Source organism: Apus apus, chromosome 12, assembly GCF_020740795.1.
Source record: "Apus apus isolate bApuApu2 chromosome 12, bApuApu2.pri.cur, whole genome shotgun sequence".
NCBI classification, from domain to species: domain Eukaryota; kingdom Metazoa; phylum Chordata; class Aves; order Apodiformes; family Apodidae; genus Apus; species Apus apus.
Genome location: NC_067293.1, coordinates 12,549,253 through 12,570,204, shown reverse-complemented (window position 1 = coordinate 12,570,204; position 20,952 = coordinate 12,549,253). Strand labels below are relative to the sequence as shown.

Here is a 20,952-nt window from a genome sequence, read left to right as displayed (position 1 = left end):
TGTTCTATGATCTCTTAAGTCTTTCTTTTGCTGACTTAACAAATTCTAGTGCCAGCTGTGCAGAATTTCTCCCCATTCCTTCCTCCACAGTGTTCAGTTAAAAGGCCAGACGTGCCATCTTGGGAACATGGTGATGTTGGGGTGCCCTGCAGCAGGCTGAGATGTGCACGTACAGGCTGGAGCCTCTGAAAGCAGCTTTGCATGTCCCCTGCACTTCACCTTCCCAAAGTAAGAGCACTCGGGGCCAAGTGGCAAAGGTGAAGCACTGTTGCTTTTTGCTGGTTTGGCAAAAGGCTGAGGATCAGGATTTCTTGTGTGTTTCCAGCTCTGCTAAATTGCGTGGCCTTGGGCAAGACGCTCAGCCTACCTGAAACTGTGGGGCTGCTGGCAAGTGGTGTCAGTGAAAGCTGGGAATCTGTGGAGTCGTCATCATGTAAGGACGATCATTGTGTGTTACAGAATCATGGAGTAGCTGAGGCTGGAAAGGACTGTGAGAGGTCACATAGTCAGAACCTGTCAAAGCAGGTGAGCAAGGGATGGTTGCCCAGAACTCTGCTGGGGAGGTGAAATAGGAGGTGAATATTGAGGCTAACTACATGAACAAGCCAGGGAAGAGCCTGTGAGCTGTACGGATGTGCTTAGTGACCCCTGGTTTTAGGCAGAATGAGTCTTTGTCTTCACTAGTTTGGCTGCTGTGTAGAAGACTTAAGTTTGCATTCAAGTCTTTCCAAGATAAAGATTCTTGCTTTCAATTAAGACATAACCCTGTAATTTCTTCATCTTGGACTGACTTTCATTGGTCTAATATGCCCTAACAGGTGTGGAAACCTACAGTTTGTAGCATTTGTGGTTTCGAAAATACAGGCTTGTTGCACAGAAATAGTAACCAAAATGTTTGTTTCATTTATGCCTTTAGTTATTTTGGGTTAAGAGTGTGTGAACCTTGTTTCAAATGGAGTGATCTGTTTTAGCTATGACTGAATTTAAAAATAATTAAAATAAAATTTCACTAGAACTTCTGCATATATATCCAGCTACAGTTTCAGCAGCAAATTGCTCGGTGAAATGGATCAGAAGCACCTTGGTCTGCAGCCTCGGGATTATGGTGTTGTGCATGGGATGGATACAACAGTTGCTGTGTAACTTGTGTAAGGAAAGTTTCACTGAAACCATAGTCAGTCCCAAGAGTACAAGATGCATCTCAGCCTCAGAGTAAGAGCAAACACTTGTTTTCTAACACCTTTTGTTTTTCAGCAGCTTCATAGTCACAATGCTAAAAATGGAGTAAAATAGGCTGTATCAGTGGAAGTCTATTTTGTGATCTGGAAAACTCTCCTATTTTGAATCTCTCAGTGAGCAGCTCATTTCAATGAGTTGATGCAGGCTGCCCAGCCTTGCTGCAGTCTCAGGGTAAGGTATCACACATCAGCAAACCAGGTGTTTGTACCTGCTGCACAGAACATAGCCATACATCCAGATTATCTGCTATCATTCATGTTATTAAGTATATTTCATAATTGTAAGTAACTTTACCGTTACACAGTAGCATTTCCCTTATAAGCTGTACTTTCCAGATGTTGGCATTGTGGCAAGAGAAGTACCAGAGTCAAATAAGCTACCCTGATATGAAGCTGCAGAAGATTTACCAGATGAACACATCTGGATCTTAAGATTGTCTCGAAGGTTCCATGGTTTCAGGGAGGGTCACTGACTAATCTGGAGGACCCTGATTTTGATTCATTGAAACATCGTATTTATAACAACTTGTAGGTACACAAACAAAATCCTACCTCACCTCAAAAAAAAAAACAACCAGAAACCACAGATGTTGATTAGGTTGCCAGGAGTCCCTAAATGCTGTGCCAAAAGTTCTTGGGAACAAGGTGTGTTACCCAGATCTCTGCGTTCACCTGGCCAGGATACATCATCTGTGATGCAAGTAACACCAAGTTTCATAGACATACCACTAGAAATTTTGCAAGGCTTTCCTAGAGTTTGAAAATGTCTCTCCTGTCCTGATATCTGACAAGTCAGTGCTGTTTCTGGGTTATCACAGAGTAAATTTAAATTATCTTGTGAGCTACTGCTGGCAGTTTTACATTAGCTCCTGCAGATGTTTACTGCGGCAGCCTCTCTCATGCCTCCAGTCCCTTGGTGGCAGTGAGCAACTGCCAGAGGGGTGAGCAGAGCTCTCACAGGCAGTTTTACTGGTTGTTGTTTGTTGTGGGGTTTTTTTGGGGGGGAATATTTGGATCAAATGCAGGTTCATTTTACCCTGTACAAAATCAGTGGAACAACTATTGACTTCCAGGCCTCTGTTGGAACACTTATATAATAGATAATTATAGAGTTAATATTGTTCTAAAACTTACTTTCTTCTCTGGCATTACAGAAATCCTGTATTCCAGCAGCGTGACGTGACCAGGCACTCTCCTGCTTAGCACTGCAGCCTCTGCAGCTGCTGCCTGAAATACCACGTTTTCAGGCTTGGTGGAGTCCATTTTACCAGCACACAGTTACTGCCTATTGCTTTCAGCCACTCCCTCGATGCCTTCACTTTGGTAGGGCTACATTGTCTTCTTTTAAGATGCTCCTTTTTTTTTTTTTAAGTAACATTTTAAAAAAAGCATCTGTGCAGAACAGTGTAACAACCCTAAAGGTCAGGCTTTGATTCCAAATTCAGAATCTGTCTGGATAGCAGAGCTGCACTACTGGCAGGATTTTTTACTTCCAGTTGACTGGATAATTGAAGTAATAGCTATGAATTTATATGGTGTCTACTAGGTCATGAATGAAAGCTGATGAAGAGGTAAGATTTTGTTTTTATCCTAGTAAACACATATTTCAAATAAATTTCTTAAGGAGAGTTTGAGAGCTGTACACATAAATGCTCAGCTGCAAGAAAAAAGAGGCCGTGTGTATAGAATAGGATTCTTCATTTTCCTTGCAACATTCTTCAAAATGTTCAGTTTAATTCCCCCATCCAATTTTATACTTGGACAAACCCAAAGCCCTGCATTCCTTGTTAATGTTAGAAATGAGATTACACACACACATGTGCCAACCTGCTGACATCAGGCAGGTGGTGGGAGTAGCCAGGAGATGCACAGGTTTACTTTCTGGCTACAGGCAACAGTGCTAGAACCTTAGAATTTTGCCCATGCTTGAGGGTGTTTTTCCTACAGTGCCAGACTGGCTGATCAAACTCCCTAATCCTGAGAGATTAAAAGGAAGAGCTGGGAAGGGTTACAAAAACCAAGCAAAGCTAGAGCTGGTGAGAACATACAGGGTTTGTGTTCATGTAAATTTTAACCTTCAGAGTGATAGTAAGTTTATAGGTTTAAATCTTAATATTTTTGCCTAACTTGTCCTTAAATTCAACTCTGCTACCTGGTAATGCTCAGGGTGCAGGAAGTGCTTTACAATCCCATATGGAGGCAGATACCCTGCCTCACCCTGAGGGGCAGAGAAATTTGCCAGCAGCTAACTCCACCTTTTATTTAGGATGAAAAGGCAAAAGCTAACTTTGTGCATGCACACTGTAACAAATGCCTTGTAATTTCTCTACCTTTCTTTGCTCATTCCACAGAGCCACAGTTAGCTGATAGTTTACAGAGTACATAAACATTCCCTGCTGTAAAATGCTCTTATTGTTAAACCGTGATATTAAAACCCCACAGTGAAATACATGATAATGTGTAAAAGCCTTTTAATATTTATGGTCTTGCTCTAGATTCATTCAGTGATGCTGTATTTCTGAAATCTAACCCATATAAGATGAGAGCATTTGGGAAGAAAACAAAACTCTTTCTCAGTCTCCTTCTTGAGCTTCTTCAATGTCTGGCTCTCAAGGAGGCTCTCTTATCTTTCCTACAAAATACCTGTGCCTGAATGTTGCACTACTGCAAGCAGTAAACTGAACTTGTGCTGAAGCCCAGTTTTTAAGTAGAAGCTTACAATGCAGAGGGTGGTTATAAAAGCAGGAGGGTTCTGAAGATTGGGTCATGAGATACAGATGGAAATGCAGATTACAGGTCTCCAAGCCACAGCCTTTCAGTCTGATGCATATAAATGCACAGATCACTGCACCAAAGCCCATGATCTGCCTGAACTTGCCACGATTCCATCCCTTTTGGCTAAACAAAGCAAGCAGGCAGGATCATGCAGGTGAGGCCCAGGTCTGTCTAAAGTGCACCTTCTCTTCCTTTTTCCTAGAAATCACTTCCTAGGATGGTCACAGATCTAAAACAGATTTTTTATTTATTTTTTTGTTAGCAGCCCTTTGCCCTTTTTGGCTTTGTTGTTCTGTTTAATGTAAAAGAACGGGTTTTGAACTGTTTGCATGGGCTTTTTTCTTTCAATATTTGCAATATATTCTAAATATTTCGCAACAGGAGGGGAGGACAGAAAGGTGACTCAAGCGTGGAAATGAGCTTTGAGTCTTGAACAACTGTCTGTAATACTTTTCCTTTCTTTTCAACTTGTTTGTAATGCACAAATTCTGGTGTCCTGGCTGTATCCTATCTGGAATTACATTCTGCTACTGCAGGTTTTCGTGGGACTTCCTCTCTATTCCCCTGCCTCATGTTCTTCACCAAAAATAATAAATAAATGAAGAAAAACCAAACAAGTGTAAAACCAGAGTACACATTGTGAACCATGGCTGCAGTTCTGCCCAAAACAATAGACCCTTACAATTGCGTATTACTACAGATTTACACAATGCCAGCTGTAGGTAGTTGTAGCAGAGTTACTTCCATTGAGTGGATTTTCCTTGGTCGGGGTTTTTTATTTAATTATTTATATGTATAGCTTGCTTAGTCCTTTATCCCTGAATGTCCTCTCCTAGCTGGGGATTAGCCCGTGTCACACTGTCCCCTCTCCTCAGTCAGCTGTGGTGTCCATCGTCCATCACTCTGGGTGCTCAAGTTACTGTGTCCATGCCATGCTCTGTGACATTTCTCCTCCTACTGTCTCACCCCTTAAAGGTGGCTTGCAAGCTTTTCAAAGTAAAGCCTTGTACTGTGAATGAATCCATTTACCAGGGAAAGTAATCATTGCTGCAAGGATGTGCCTGTGGGCTGCTGCTGAAACGGAGCCTTCCTTTTATGAGTCAGCACCAAGGAATGTAACCCTTACCTTGGAAGAAAACAGCAAAGTACTAAGTAGACTGGAGAGAAGGAAACAAATTAAATTCAGAACAGTTGAACAGCTAGAACTCTGGTGGGTCTGGAGGACCCTTTCTTACCTTCTTGCCTTTTTCATGAGCATTTGTTGACCTGCTGTTGTTTGTGCTTGAGGCTCTGCAGGTAAAAGTGGCCCTTAGCAGCTCTGCTCATGTGCAGGTGATCCCCACTCTGCAGAGAGCACTTTTGATGAGCTGTCCCTGGAACAGGATCTGAAAATGGGAGTGCTCCCAGATGCTGGGAAGGCAGGATTTGGGACCAACTCAGGATTTCACTCTTGGGCCTTGGTGAATGTTGTATTAGTATCAATCTTTCCAGATGTCCCTGTCTACAGGTGATGCTGCAAGTGCTGCCCAAGCCCTCTAGTTTGCAGGGACCCTGTGGGCTGCTGCAAGATCAGGACTGGTTTACTGATTCTCAGGAGGGACACCTAGATACACTCCAGTTTTACCCTGTAGTCAATGTTGAGACCTAATTTAATTTGAACCATGATTGTATTATTTATATATCACAAAATCACAGACCGGTTTGGGTTAGAAGGGACCTTAAAGATCATCTAGTTCCAACCCCCCTGCATGGGCAGCATCACCTCCCACTAGACCAGGTAGCTCAGAGCCCCATCCAACCTGCCCTTGGGGCAGCCCCAGCGTCTCCAGTCAACCTGTTCCAGTGTCTCACTACCCTCTAATTTTCAAATATGTCAAGTTATTAAAAAAGGCATCAGGTTAGCCACAAACTATTCACAGGCCATTGTGTCATCTAGCCACAAAACAATTTTTTTATGATGTATCAGTTTATTTCCTACATCAAACCTTATTTTCATTACCGTATCTAGTTTCTGTTGATGATAAACTGTTAGTTTGTTCCAGTTTCTGTTACTCAGAATTAAAACATCTGCTGTTGGCGTTGCCATGTAGCTTGGGTAACCAGGTTTCTCCAACCTGTCTTGGAGGCCCAGCCAGGCTTTTCTGAGCCTTCTGACAACTCTTACAGCAGGAGGCTCCTGCTCTTCTGCTCCAGAGCCTGTGCAGGCTGGATGTTTGCATCCAGGCAGGAGCAATGCATTCCTTTCTCTCTCTGTGTACCTTCCTATTTTGTTTCTTGTTTGCTTTTGTTTCGTCTTGCTTGCCTGTTGTAGGCTATTCCACTAATTTTAGCCTTTCAGTAAGCAAAGAGCTGTTTTTCTCAGGCAGTCAGCTTGCCATCAAGATTTTCTCAGTGTATTTAGGGAGTGTGGCAAAAAACCTAAACCCGCCTGCAAGCAGCAAGGCCTGAGCTGTCCATTTTGTTCACTACTTTTGTAGAAGATGCAGTTCCTTTCGTGACAGACCGTGCACATACGTTGGGCTGGGCCATTTTTGAAAGCATGAGCCACACTTCTGGGAAGTGTATCCCTTTAAACCGTTGTGTTTGTGTGGTTTTTTTTCCCCAGCTATCTTGAAAAGCATGAATGTATCTAAAATATCCTGGGCTTTGCCTTTTAGTTAAGATGCCAGACCTTGTCTGTTGTGTGAAGGATCCTCCACGTTCAACATTTACGGATCATTTACCCTCCACAGCTATTAATTTGGATGTTTAGAGGCTGGAGATGAAAGAGGAATCATTGCAGTGAAATCTAACCAAGTACTTAAGGAGGAAACAGAACAAACAGGCGATTATTTCCAAAAGCTGAAAGAAAAACCATTCCTGTGCCACCAGGCCGGCTTGTGGGGCCTGCAGGTACAGCCGGGCTCTGTTTCCTGGGTAAAAAGCGACCGGTCCGCACGGCGCGGGCCGGTTCCTGGATCCACAGCCCGAGACACCCACTGAAGCCGCGCGGGGCCCGCCCAGCGCTGCGGGGCCGCTGCGTGCGGGACGTGACCGGGCTGCCCGCGGGGGCGGGCGGCGCGCTGACGGGCAGGCAGCTCGGCCAATGGCGACGCGAGGCGGGCGCTGCGGCCCAATCGTGGGCGGGAGGGGGCGGGGCCAGGCCGGTGTTAGCGGCGCGGCGGAGCGCGGCGGGCCGGAGCGGGGCAGCGCGGCGGGCCTGGGCAGCCATGTCTCTCTCTACCAAGCTCACCCTCGACAAGGTGGATGTGAAGGGCAAGCGGGTCGTTATGAGGTGAGGAGCTGGGGGCCGCGCGGGGAGGGCAGGAGCGGCGCCGTCCGGGGGCGGCTGCCCCTGGCGCCCTTGTCCCGCGGGCGGCCTCGGCCCCGCCGGGCCCCGGGGGGGGGCGGCCGCGCCTGCCGCGCCTGCCGTGCCTGCCGTGCCTGCCGTGCCTGCCGTGCCTGCCGCCCGGGGAGCCGCCCGCGGCCCGGCGGGGCTGGGCTGGGCCCCGGCCCCTCGCTGCGTCCGGCAGGCTCCGGCCGGGCTTCCGCGCAGCTTTCCTCGGGCAGCAGCGAGTCACCTCTGCCCTCGGCGGCTTCGTGTCTGAGCCCGGCAGTTTGTTTTCTGTGGGGTTTCGGGTTTTTGGGTAGTTTTTTTTTTCCGCACGCCGGCTGATGGGGAGGCCCCGCGCACCCTCGGTTGCCCGTCACGGAAGCGCGGCTGTTTCCTGGCGAGGGGCCCGGGGGGGCGAGGCCCGGGCTCTGGGGCTCTGGGGGCCCGGGCTCTGGGGCCGAGGCCCGGCCCTGGCAGCGCTGCGGGGCCCGAGGCCGCGGGCGGCCCCCCCTGGGCAGCCGGAACCGCGGGGTGACTCGCTCTGCGGGGCCCTGAGCCATCCGCAGGCTGTTGGAGGGAAAAGGCAGCCGCTCTCACCTGTTTGTACTCGGGAGCAATGGAGAGAAAAAAAACAAACAACAAACAACACAAAAAAAACCCACCAAAAAACTAAAAAATTTATTTTCCCAGATCCCTTTTTCCTTCTGCAAATCGAAAAAGCGTTGCGATTAAAAAAAAAACCCAAACGCCCGAAGGTTGGCCGCTGGCCAGCTTCCCAAATGCGTGATTCAGTCTGCTTTTTGCACTCAGAGTCAGGTCGCAGGTGTTCTGCAGGTCCTGGTGTAAAACCCGAACATAGGAATTCGTAGCTGGTTTATAAAACATCAAGGTCCGCTGGAAGCCTGATGTTGGAATTGCTGCCAAATACTGGGAGATAAGGGCGCTGAGGTACATCGTGATACATCCTGCTCGAAATACTCTTATTATGGGATTCTTTGTCCAGGGTCACCGTAACGTGGCTGCCTTGTGCCTGTTACCTTGCCCAGTGGGCAGGCAAGTGTAACAAAAAAGTAACTTCTCTTCTCTGTAGGCTGTGCCAGGCTAGTTGCTTTTTTTATCCTGTCTCTATCATCTTAATTTGAAGTAGTTCAGTAGGAATTTGATTACCAGGAACTAGCCCTTATAATGAGTACGGAAGAAGTTCAGTCAGAATTTGCATGTGCTTCCTAAATCTCGTACTACAAAAGATCTTTTGCTTTCTGTAACAACTGGGGGTTTTCTTTTGCCGTCTGTTTTTTCCTTTTCCTTGCATTGGCAGAAGCTGGTTGAGCCAGCTCGTGGTCTCCCACAGTTAAGGCACCTTTGCAGCTCTGCGGGGGCTACAAGCACTGAATGAATCAGCAGATGCCCCTCTTGGCTTTTCCTGCCTGCATCTCATTTCCCTGAAAAGCATCACCATGTGCTCTCACTGCTAGTAAAATCGATATCTCTTTTTTCTTCTCAAGTTCCCCGTGATTTTGGCATATTCATAACCTGCTCGTCTTCCAGTCCTAATTACAAAGCTTCCAGAAAGTTGGGGATGGGTAGGGAAAAGGAGCTCAGATTTCAGTTGCCCGCAGGGGGTAAGGAGGGTGAACTGGGTTTTTCTTCTGTAGCTCTGATGGCTCAGCAAAGCAAGTTTGGTGTTTGGTGTTTTTTTGTTTTGTTTTGTTTTTTTTTCCCTTTTAATTTTAGAATAATAGCACAATAATGGTGCTTTTCTTTCCCCTTTCTAGAATTACTCCACTGTACTATGGGACTGCCAGTTCGATTTTTTTTTTGTTAATTTTTTTTTTTCTGCTCAGCTACTCCTGTTTTGCTGGCAGCTTTTGTCCTTCTTTCCATCTGTTTCTTATGCTGAGCAGGCTACAAAAGAATTCAAGCAACTTCCTGAATTTTATTGTTCTTTAATATAGACACCAAATGATAAACGGTAAACTGTGCCACCATGTTTCACTTTCCTCCTTCTGATACGCTGTTACACTCAGTCGGATGTTCCCTTCAGTAGCTCTGTGAGTAATTTCTGCCTTTGCTGTTACGCAATTCAGCTTCCTGCTGCTGCTCCTCCTCAGCACGTGGGCTCAAGGTACACCACTGAGTAATGGCTGATGAAATTCCTCCCTTCCAGCCTTTCATCTGGCAGGAGTAGGGAACTTTCCTCTAGATCCATGTCAGGTCTTCCACTAGGAATGTGATAAACCCCAGCCTTCAACTGCAGAGAGATTAGAGCTGCAGAGAATAGAAATTTGAAGTTGCAGGCAATAACTTTCCTTGAGCCTGCCTGCTTGCTGTAATAGTCCAACCAAGTCTTTTAGAGGCCTCGTCAGAGAACACAATGTCACTTTTTGTTATTCGCTTCCTTTCCCTTGGAAGCTCCCACTCAGTCATGTGAGGACACATTTAAAATTAAAAGATTGTGGGGAGCATGTTTAATATCAGTTTTATTTCCTGCTCGAGCATCATTGCAGCTGCAGTCATGAGCATTAGGATATATTGGTGATGTGGCTTTGCTAAGTCATCCCAGCAGAGGTTTGTTCTCCATTTGTATTCTATTGTTACAAGCAGAAAGGGTTAATAACATAGTGATTTCAAAACGGAACTTGAGTACAAGGCAGAGCTAAAAATCTTACTCTAACTGTAACAGTGCATTTTCCAGCCAGCACCTCTAGGGGTCGGTTCCCTCACTCTTTGTAAAATAAATCTGTTGAGTATTTAATTTCTGGGTTTTTTTTAGGGTTGACTTCAATGTTCCAATGAAGGATCACAAAATAACCAACAATCAAAGGTAAGCCATAATTTCCATCCCAGATGGATGTCCCAAAGTCTGTTTTCTCTCAGATTTTAGCCCAGTTTTCTTAGCAGTACCTGGAATGCTGCCGTGATTAAGCTGTCATTGCTCATACTGGAGTATTAAAGGTGTCTCAGAGAAAGTCCAATGATTGTTAATTAAACCCTTGCAACTATTAGCAAACTACTGAAACTACAAGGCTGCTGCTTCTCACTGTAGCTGCTGTGGGAAGCATATAGAAAAAGTATCTTAATAGTACAGAACCTAAGCTTCAGTCTTTAATTACGGTTGAAGTGCTATGACCATTTTACAGATGTATCCCTTGGGCTGCGTGTGAGAATTTGCTATAAAGAAGACTTTCTGCCTCCTGGTTACCCTGTGGTTGTGTTAACATGTTGGCTTGTGTTAGAATAATTGTTGTAGTGCAGCATACAGAGACACAGGGTTGAGAAATGGGGATATATCTTGTCTTGCTTGTCTGTCACTTGCAGGCAGATGCCACTTTTGTTCGCCACAACATGCTTCCTCCTCAACACTTCAATAATTTCTTTTTTGCTTTAGGATCACAGAATAAACCAGGAAGCCCAGTAGTGTTCAAGTGTGTCCTGGCATTCCTCAGCTACAAGCAATCAGCAGAATTTACATTACAAAATGCATTTAACCTCCATGTCCTACATCACATGGAAGATACCAGTGAAATGTATGAAACGTGCTGGGATGGAGAATTTTTTTGATGCTTTCTGGACCATGCTTCAGGGTTGTCACAGTCCCTAGGAAAAGAGTAGGTTGGGCTAGCTCCACAGGGAAATCTGCACTCTGGGGGATGTGGTTAGTCTCCTGACATTTGTTCTAGCAAGGATAGGTTGCTAAGAAGTCCATTGTCCCTTTTGGAGACTTACTGCTGGTGATGCCCTGCTGTCTGTTAATGAGATGTGGGCTGAGCCATGTGAATGCCAGAGGTAGGATGGACTTAACTAATTGTTCTGCTCAGCTCTTGTGCTCTCTTTTTAATCTTTTAGAGACAACTCTGAGGGCTTTTGTGTTAAGTGGTCACTAAGTCTGCTTGCCAGATAAACTACTTGAACTCACTTTCTTTTGTTCCTCTCTGCCATTACAGAATCAAGGCTGCTGTTCCTACTATCAAGCACTGCTTGGATCATGGAGCCACTTCAGTGGTTCTGATGAGCCACCTGGGTCGCCCGGATGGTGTTCCCATGCCAGAAAAGTTCTCCTTGGCCCCTGTAGCTGTGGAGCTTAAAGCACTCATGGGCAGGTGAAGTAGAAGAGCAGTCCAGTATGCATCAGACCCTCTCTGCCAGGGGACCCAGATGCTTTCCGTTCTGAAAGGAAGAGTCACTGGTGAGGTGACAGTGTATTTCTTGTGTTTGCAGGGATGTCTTATTCCTGAAGGATTGTGTTGGTCCTGAGGTGGAAAAGGCCTGTGCTAATCCTGCAGCTGGCTCCATCATCCTGCTAGAGAACCTCCGATTCCATGTAGAGGAAGAAGGGAAAGGGAAGGATGCTTCAGGGAACAAGGTGAAACTTCAAGTTTAGATTTTGTGCATGCCTGCTCTGGTCTTTCTACCTTGTTTGCTGCAGATTGTTGAGGACCCAGCAGCCTGTCTAAAATGCTGTTTATGAACCTGCTCTCAGAAGGATGTGACAGATGAACATGTCTGATCATTTGTACCACACTGTGCAAAAGTTGGTCAAATGCATTGAATTTCCAAGATGAAACAGCTTAAGTGAAAGGCTTTGGATGACTTGAAGGTGGTGTAGTCTGTAAAAGAAGTAAAAGGGAGCCAAATAGGGCTGCATGGGAAATTGGTTGCTTTATACATTGTTTTGGGATGTCTAAATCAAAACACAAGGTCTGTTTGAGATAGTTTGTTGCCACTGGGGCCGTAAGAATGATGCTGCTTTCTTGATTATCTGGCTAATGTTTTAATATTTAATCATTCTGCAGCACAGGGATTATCAAACCGTTTTATAAGTCTGTCTGCTGTTAAGAGTACTCATTGAGAACCAGGCTGCCTTGCACCTCTGACATTTTCTTGAAGGTCAGGAAAAATACTTGCTCCAGACAGCTGCTGCTCTTGGTGTTGGTGACCCTGTTGACTTTACACAGGCCTTGGTTCCTTTCAGATTCAGTGCGTGGAGTGGAATGCTGACATCGTGTGGTGCCCTTTATGGGCTGACACAGGACTCCTTTAGTTAGAAAAATTGTCCAGAGAGCTAAGGAGCCTGACACTAAGAAATTGAGCAAGTCTGAAATTACTCTGATTGTGTGCTACTGAAAGCAGTGGTGGGAGGGACAAGAGTGGGGCAAGAATTTAATTTGCTTTGGGAAGCAGTCCCTTGGTTTTGAGGGTTCCTGCACTTCTCATATTATTTAGCTGGGTGTATGCAGACAGGAGCATGTATGCACAACAGGAGAGGTGCTGTTGACAGACCTGCTTCTTGTCCTAACAGAGCTGAACATCAGTGCTGTTGTGCAAGGCTGCAGGTTACTAAGTGGTGCTTAGAAACTGTGGCTTTCCGAAGCAGATCAAGTGGTAGTGGCTCCTTCATTTGGAGCCTCTTATGTTCTGCTTACAGATGTTACTGGTTTTAACAGGAGCACTTAATCTATTTGTGTAAAGCCAGGCAATTTACCGAATTAAGTTGATAGCATTGTTCTGGAATCTGTGTAGCCCCTTTGGCTTGTCTTCTGCTCAGGCTGTGTGAATAAAAGGGCACCACCCAAAGCCCTGCTGAACCCATCTGCTGTGTATTAGAGTACTGTCCTGCCACCATCCCCCACGGTGTTACATCTGGGTGCTTGCAGATGCCTCTCTTGGGATGGTGCTGATAGAGCAGAGAGGCGATTGCTTGAGTGCCAATCTGGGTTGTTCTTTAAGAGCAAGTGGCTGTACATGAGGTCTGAGCAGTCACTTGCTGCAACTGTCCTTTCATGGTGGAAATAAAACTGAATTACATGAGCTGTCCCACAAGGATTTGGTAGGATGCTTGGAGGATGGAGAAAAATTTTGTCTCTTTAACAGAAATGCATCTGTTCTTGCCCACTACACATAAAGCTTATCTCCAGCATGCCAGTGCTGGCTGCTTTCACTGTGGCCTGTTGCAGTGTGCAGGCTATTTATAAGTTAATCCTCAATGCAGTTTCTAAATCAATCCTTCGGGAGCTCATCCTTTTACCTGTGGCACTTGGAGACCACACTTTCTTTTTTCTGTAAGCAAGCATGAGTTTGTTTTGTCTCATCCCAGCATTGCCTTATTTATACACACCCTTTTTGTGTTACCTGTGTTCACTGTCCAAAACTGGAAATCTGTTAGAGAGAGACTGAAAGGCTGGTAGTGATGCAGTTCATTCCTGCTCTGTTGATAGCTAGGAACTTGAAGTTGGAACAGTCCTCAGGCCTGAAATAGCAATCTTGGGCAGTTTAATGTGGAGTTCAAACCATTTAAACCTTTTTGTTGCTCCTACTGGTCTGGGAAAGAGCACGTTAAATAAAATGACCCACAGAATGAACTGATGAGTTTGGTGACTTTAGTTTCAGAACCAACTCTGTGTACCTCAATCACACAAACCTGTCATTCTTTCTCTTTTTAGATCAAGGCTGATTCTGCAAAAGTGGAGGCTTTCAGAGCCTCTCTTTCTAAATTGGGAGATGTCTATGTCAACGATGCTTTTGGAACTGCCCACCGAGCTCACAGGTGTGTATCCATTTTCCTTCCATGGCAGAACTGCAGAATGATGTCTCCTGTGGACATATGTACAGCTTTGCCCCTGAGTTGTAACCTCTTTTGGGGTTTATCCCATTACCATCCTGCTGTGTTTGTTCCTGAGTGATGATTTAGTGGAGGTAGTCAACCATATGTGCTCGTTGAAGTTTGTCTCTGGGAACAGAAAACAGCTGAAACTCTTAAAAGACTTTAACTGACTTTTTAGCTTTGAAGATTGGAAAATTGCTTGCTTGGAACTTGTATAAATTGTCCTGTGATTACAGCAGACAACTTTTCCAAAAGATTAATAACTCCAGATTGATTATTCTCATGGACCATGTTTAGATATATGTACTTGTAAAGTCCAGTGGTCCTCTTTGAGCTTGATTTCATAATCCAGTGCTGTTGGAGGAAGACATCTCTGCTCTTGCTGTGCTTATTTGTCCCTCCACATTTTGGATTACTAGATAACACTAAAATGTCTTTTATATCAATATGTCTGTGCAAAAACACTCAGTGTGTACAGCCATCTTGCCAAACTAGGAAAACGAAACCCTTGTGTTTGTTTTCATGCAAGTAGTATCTGTGCTCATTGCTGCAGCAGGCTAAAGGATTTGGTTTATAATGCTATGAGACACAGGGATGTTTGGGTCTGTACAGAGAACATCTTTCCTCACTCTTATGTTTACTCTGCAGCTCTATGGTAGGTGTCAATCTGCCTCAGAAGGCTGCCGGCTTCCTGATGAAGAAAGAACTGGATTATTTTGCTAAGGCCCTAGAGAGTCCGGAGAGACCTTTCTTGGCAATTCTCGGAGGGTAAGAACCTACTGACTCTGTATTTCTCTTTAACTCCTCTGTAAGAAATGAAAAGGTATTTTGGCTTGCTTTCCCTTTAACTGTACCTACCTACAAAAATTGTTAAGTCCTGAGATCTCTTAAGATATGGCTTAGAGAGGAGCTAACTGACCATGTCTACTTCTGTGATGATACTATCATGGTCTGCTCATCATATCTCCTTTCCCCAAACTGAGATAGTCCACAGCAGTTTGTTGTACAGATGAACCAGAAGAGCTTTTAGATACACATGATGGCCCTGAAATGTTGTCAGTGACCTTTCCTCCATGGTTCAGAGTACAAGCATCCTGCAGGCTCAGCACTCTGTAAGTTGACACGATCTGTCATTGTGCAATGGTGCCCTACTGCAGCCCCGTGGGCCTCCGCTCCTCCACAGCTCCTAGTGTGTGAAGAATCTTGAGGGTGCAAACCCAAGTGATTGCTGTTATGTAGAAATTTCCCATTGCTGCTGATTTTTGTCACATGTGTGCCCAGTTTAGCACTCTGTAGTTCCATGACAATGTATCTTGGTTCACCAGATGAATTAAAATACTTTGTGAAGTAACACAAAGCTGGGACACCATAACATTCCTGTCTTCTTGATAGAAGTTGGTGACTTATTTCTGCTTTTTGCACCCATAAATGTGTTTTTTAAGAAGTAGTCAGTTTTCACAAAGTTTTAAACTTCTTCTGTGACCTTGGTTATACTGACAAATGCTTTTTTTTTTTTTAAGTTTTTATCAGTACCCTTCCAAGGTCTACACCTGCAGATGACTCATCAATAAGTGCCAGCCTAGGTTTACCTCAGGATTGTTCCCTTAAGATCTTTTATGAAGCTTTCTTGTAGACAACAACAATTTCATATATGGCATTAAAAAGGGAGGACAGGAGACCTGTGTCTATTTACTGCCAACTCTGTAATTTCTATATGAATTAATTTTGGCATTGTTGTTCCATTATCATTTGTATCTTGTGCCAAAAGCAGTCATGGGCTTGTGTTCAGGACAGTTCTGTATCACAGATCATCCTCCTAGTTTGGAGCTCTGCTGTGAGTGTGGTCCTGGATCTGAACAGGTGACAGGGACTGGGCATATGGTAGGTGCAACAGAGGATCTGGGGTTGGGCAGTAGATGTGACTGGCAGTTCTCTCTGCTCTGTTCTGCCTTCCTGGACAGCTGGGAGAAATCGGGCTCTAAAGTGCCAAACAAGGGTTATCGTTAAATAAGAAAAACTGCAGGGCTGAACAGTGCTCTTGTAAGTTGATGTTTAATGCTGCCCTGCTAAGTTGCCAGATTCCCCTTCTGCCCACTCCTTTGGATCATTCTCTCAGACTGGCCTTGACATGCCACAGTCACAATATCACCACTACTGATTAGTAGTTGATTAATTCTGCTTTGATCCAAGAAGTCCTCGTGAGGCTTTATGCTGTCTTAGCTGAAGATTACTAGAGAGTAAGTTCTGTCTGAGGGGTTTTGGGCAGTGGTGTTGTTATTTATTCTTTTTCCTTCTCTCTCTTGCCAGAGCCAAAGTTCAGGATAAGATCCAGTTGATCAGTAACATGTTGGATAAGGTCAATGAGATGATCATTGGTGGTGGAATGGCATTCACTTTCCTCAAAGTGATCAACAACATGGAGGTATGAAAAGAGAAATGCTGTGTCTGCTCCTGGTAAAAAATGAGGTCAGAATGTCCCTTATATATTCTAGTATTGAAAACTGGTTCTCTTGACTCTCTGCAAGAGTAGGGAGCACTGAGAAGTTACTTGACAGTGACTTTGCAAAAATGAGATTACTGCCAATGTAGAGTTAGATGCTTTAAGAAGACTGTTTCTTCAGAATTGCTGTCTGAGCAGTTTGCCTTTACTGCTGCTGTTCCCTTCTGTAATGACCAGTAGCTAAAAAAAATGCTTGTCTCTTCCTAAATAATTTCTCTAGATTGGCAACTCTCTGTTTGATGAAGAGGGATCAAAAATTGTCAAGGACCTCATGGCTAAGGCAGAGAAGAATGGTGTGAAGATTACTCTGCCGGTGGACTTCGTCACTGCAGACAAATTTGATGAAAATGCACAGACTGGGCAAGCCACAGTGGCTTCAGGCATTCCTGCTGGCTGGATGGTAGGTTTTAATAGACAAGGGGCTAAAAAGTAATAGGCAGTACTAGGGTGGGAAGGACATCTCTGAAAGGAGCAGAAAGAGTAGCTGTGATCTTTGCAAATGTTTCTGAAGGTAGTCAAGCTGCACAGAGCATGCTGGTTTAGTGACATTGAAGCCCTGTGGTTTCTCCTAAATTACTGTGTCTGAAGTATCTTTTGTGAGATTTGGATTAAAACAGCAATGTTTTTCTAAAACCTTCAGATCTGAATGCAATAAAACCGCTTTTATTCAACTGGAATTTTCTAAGTAGAGTTGGCAAAATTTTCTAACCAAAGTTTCACACATCTGACATTGACTTTTAAAATTACTTATTTGTACTAGGAAGATAAATACCACTCCAGATTCCACCCTGCTGCCACAACTGCTGGCACATCTCTCCATTCCTCAATAGTCAGTGCATACAGAGAAACCCTTGCTTCATAGCTGGGGGTGAGGGGAAGCTTCTCAGGATCCCAGATACACGTCAGTGATGTGAGATGACAGTTGGGAGTAAATATATCTGTGGCTTCTCTTACTTGTTGTAGGGCCTGGACTGTGGCCCTGAAAGTGTGAAGAAGTTTGTTGAAGTTGTGGGAAGGGCCAAGCAAATTGTGTGGAATGGTCCGGTTGGTGTCTTTGAGTGGGACAAGTTTGCCAAAGGAACCAAAGCCCTGATGGACAAAGTGGTAGAAGTAACTGGAAAGGGCTGCATCACCATTATTGGTAAGTAGTTGTGTTTTTCTTCTCTTTCTAAATGCAACAAGAAAGCTTCTGCTTGTCAGTACTATGTTAAAAATACTTGTCAAAGTGTTTTTCTTAATGCATTAATCTAGTCTTCAATTTGGAGACAGGGCTTTAAAAGCTGCTGTCTGTACTAATGCTGAGTCTGTACCAATGCTGGAACAGGACAAGCCTGTAGCAAGGCTGTGGCCAATAAGGTGAACAGAATCTGAGTTTGTGTCTTACTCATTTTGTTTGTACTACAGGTGGTGGAGATACAGCTACTTGCTGCGCAAAGTGGAACACTGAGGATAAAGTTAGCCATGTTAGCACTGGAGGTGGTGCCAGCCTGGAACTGCTAGAGGGTAACTTTTTTTTTACTTATTTGAGCAAATCAGGTAGTTCTGGATGCATGTGTAGGTAACCAAGAAAACACAACAATAGGGTAATTGTCTTTTCTGTTCCACCACGTGGAGTTGCATTTCGATTTTGAGCAATGAGCTGCTCATTGCTCTTGTTTTGTAGCCCTCCTAGAGGAAGAGAGGAAAAAAAAATTGAGTATTCTTTTAACAGCCCAGTTTGCCACTCCCAAAAAGCAAAAATGCTGGAATAGAAAATAAAAGGCCTGGAGAATGAGCTCTCTTTTGTATATGATCCCTTGAGACACACTAACCAGACTGTTTAAAGTGCCCAGTTTCTGTTAGGGAAATCTCATCAGAATAGTTTCCAATTGTTGCCAGAAGTCTCCTTTTCAGCACATTGTTTGAAATTCCCTGGTTTTGGGGAGCCCTCTAGTGATAATTTACAAACCTGCACAAGGGTACTTGGAATTCAAAATCGTGAGAATTTACAGGATTCTCCTAATGAGGTACATTATAGTCTAATTCTAAATGAGTTTTAATTTCCTCTGGTAATTAGCTGTTTCCCAATATGTGTAAATTATCTAATGCTGTCAACTTCTCTGCAGAAGAGAAACTGCACTAAACTGCACTGCAGCTGTTGGCTTCCAGCAGTTACACGCGAGACAGAGCTTTTGTTTCTGTTGCCTAGGGAGTGATGGTAAAGGGAAAGAATGCAGATGGTTAGAAGGAAACACTGGGCAACTGATTTATTCAAAAGGACAAACTTGTCTAAGTTTTGGCCCAAAATGTAGGTTTATGTGTGGGATCTTTTAAATGTAACGGAAATTTAGCTAATTAGAAAAGCTTCTGAAGATTAAAAAAAGGCAAAGAAAGCCCCCCAAGACCCAGGAAACTAGTGTGTTATGGACAGTGTTAAAATTCAGTACTGCCACACAACTTGAACATTAAAAGGTAGTTTTTCTGAAAAAAGGCAAAACAAGAATGGTCTTTCTTCATTATTGAAGTAGGAGAAAAACACTTTAGAAAATATTGCACTTAAATAATCTCAGCTCTCAAGATGAGAATAATCCTTGCTTCCATCAGTTGGAATGAGGCACGTAAATATCTAGACCTGGGTGGTTTAATCCCAGTAAAAGACTTGAGACTTGTAGGAGATTGTTTATTTTTCTTGATTCATTCTTAAAATTTCCACCTCATACTCCAAAACTCTATTTACGTGCCACTAGGGATTGAAGAAAGTATGCAGCAGCTCCCTAGATCCAATAAAACAAAAGATCTGTTTGCCATCAAACTTAATGGAAAAATGTCTTGGGAGTTTGGATCTGACCCTAGTGGAGACTTGGATAGAAATTTACCATTATTGTTAATTGAGAATTGATGACTGAGGTATGTGAAGAGTCTGTGCTGACATGTGAGTGCAGTTGTGCTCTGGGTACTGGTTGCAGCCCTAAAAGGTACTGACTGTGTGGAACAGTTTAAATGCAACCCATATGCCTTAAGAGCCACAGTCATCAACAGGAGTGCACATAGAGCCAAGCTCTTCTATTTTAAAGCTATAATTTCCAGTTATTTTTTTATATATATGTTTAAATGTTGCAAGTGTAAAGCTTAGTTGTTTGAGGGTAGAGGGCTTCTTAACTTTATTGGTGTTTTTTAACTGCAAACAGGTAAGGTTCTTCCTGGCGTGGATGCCTTGAGCAATGTGTAGAGAAGAGTCACCCCACTTCCCAGTCCTGTGCACAGCCCCTGAGATTCAACACTTCAGCGCTTCTGTATTTCAGCTCTGCAGTAGGCAGATCACAGAATGTAAATGGAAAATGGGCCGAGCTTGAGGAGGAGACAGCAGAGATGGTTTACGGCTGCATGATGTGGATTTGTCCACTGTTATCCCACTTGAATTAACGTACTTAGTTTAAACTGTTATTGTGAATTTAGAGTGTATATATTTATATTTTGCCTTTTCAGAGAGATTAATCCCTGTTAGATGTCTGTTTCTCAGAAAGGAGTGCACTGTTTAGCTTTGATGTTCTTAGGCATTTTCATCACTTGGCACGGTTCAGAGACAAGAGGGGACTCCAGTTTTTTGGAGGCTGATGGTGATAGCTGCTGAATAAACATATTTAAAGTGCTCCCAGTTTGTATATGGTCCTTCTTTCTGATTTTTGGAAGAGTCTACATCTTCCTTCTAGCATCAGGATGTAGAGTTATTTGTCCTTTTTTGCACTAGTACTTGTAAATATACTTTTGGTTCAGTGGATCTGTAAGCACCCAGTCAGCATCAAAGTGAACTTCAATAAGGAAGCAAATCGTTACAGTTGTCCTTTTACAGTAAAAATTCCATGCCATCAAGTAATAAAGTAAGATGAAATTTTGAATGTGCAAGTCTAGTAAAAAAATGCAAATTTAGAAGTGTTTCTCATCTAGAGAACTCACCTCAGAGTAGGCAACTATTGTATCTATCTATGCTGAATACGTGGCAAATGTTGAAGACAGAGGCAAGTAAAAACTGAGTCATGGGCAAACAGCTGCAGTCTGCCTTTGCTCCACTTTGTGGTCCTAAAAGCAATGAAACTAGCATAGTACAGCCACACACTTGGATAATTAGGCTTGCATGTGTGGCTCAAGTGCATTACAGAACCCCAGGGATTGCCACCAACAGTGCAAATGTATAATAAAGCTGAGATTTACTTTTTGACTGTTATGTGTTGGCTCCTGTGCTTGCTGCAGGACTCAAATGTGAGCATAGGGTGGCTCTAAACCAAACCAGGGACTAGTCCAAACTCAAGACTGGCTTCTGAGCATCCAAAACTGTTTTGGATTATTTTAGCAGTCACAGTTCTGCTCCTAAGACTTCTAAGATGATGCAGTGCTCCAGCTGAACTGTCTGTGTATTTTCCTGCTGGATTAGAGAAGGGTCAGTGATGTAAACAGCAATTGCCTGTCCTTATTCCTAGTAAATTCCCAGCAGTATTGTTAGGATGCTTCCCAGGAGGTTTTGCATGGACTGAATAGTATAAAGCAGTCA

The 20,952-nt window shown here is 44.0% G+C and overlaps 1 protein-coding gene across 1 annotated transcript; it reads left to right on the top strand.

Annotated features, from left to right (window-relative positions):
- Positions 1–7,165: 7,165 nt before the first annotated feature.
- On the top strand, positions 7,166–20,056 carry PGK1 (phosphoglycerate kinase 1). The gene is made up of 11 exons (XM_051629928.1): positions 7,166–7,287; positions 10,100–10,150; positions 11,271–11,426; positions 11,545–11,689; positions 13,767–13,870; positions 14,576–14,695; positions 16,235–16,349; positions 16,648–16,827; positions 17,391–17,568; positions 17,832–17,930; positions 19,595–20,056. The coding sequence occupies exons 1-11, from the start codon at positions 7,223–7,225 to the stop codon at positions 19,633–19,635; spliced, it is 1,254 nt and encodes a 417-aa protein (XP_051485888.1). The 5' UTR covers positions 7,166–7,222; the 3' UTR covers positions 19,636–20,056.
- The last annotated feature ends 896 nt before the right edge of the window (positions 20,057–20,952 follow it).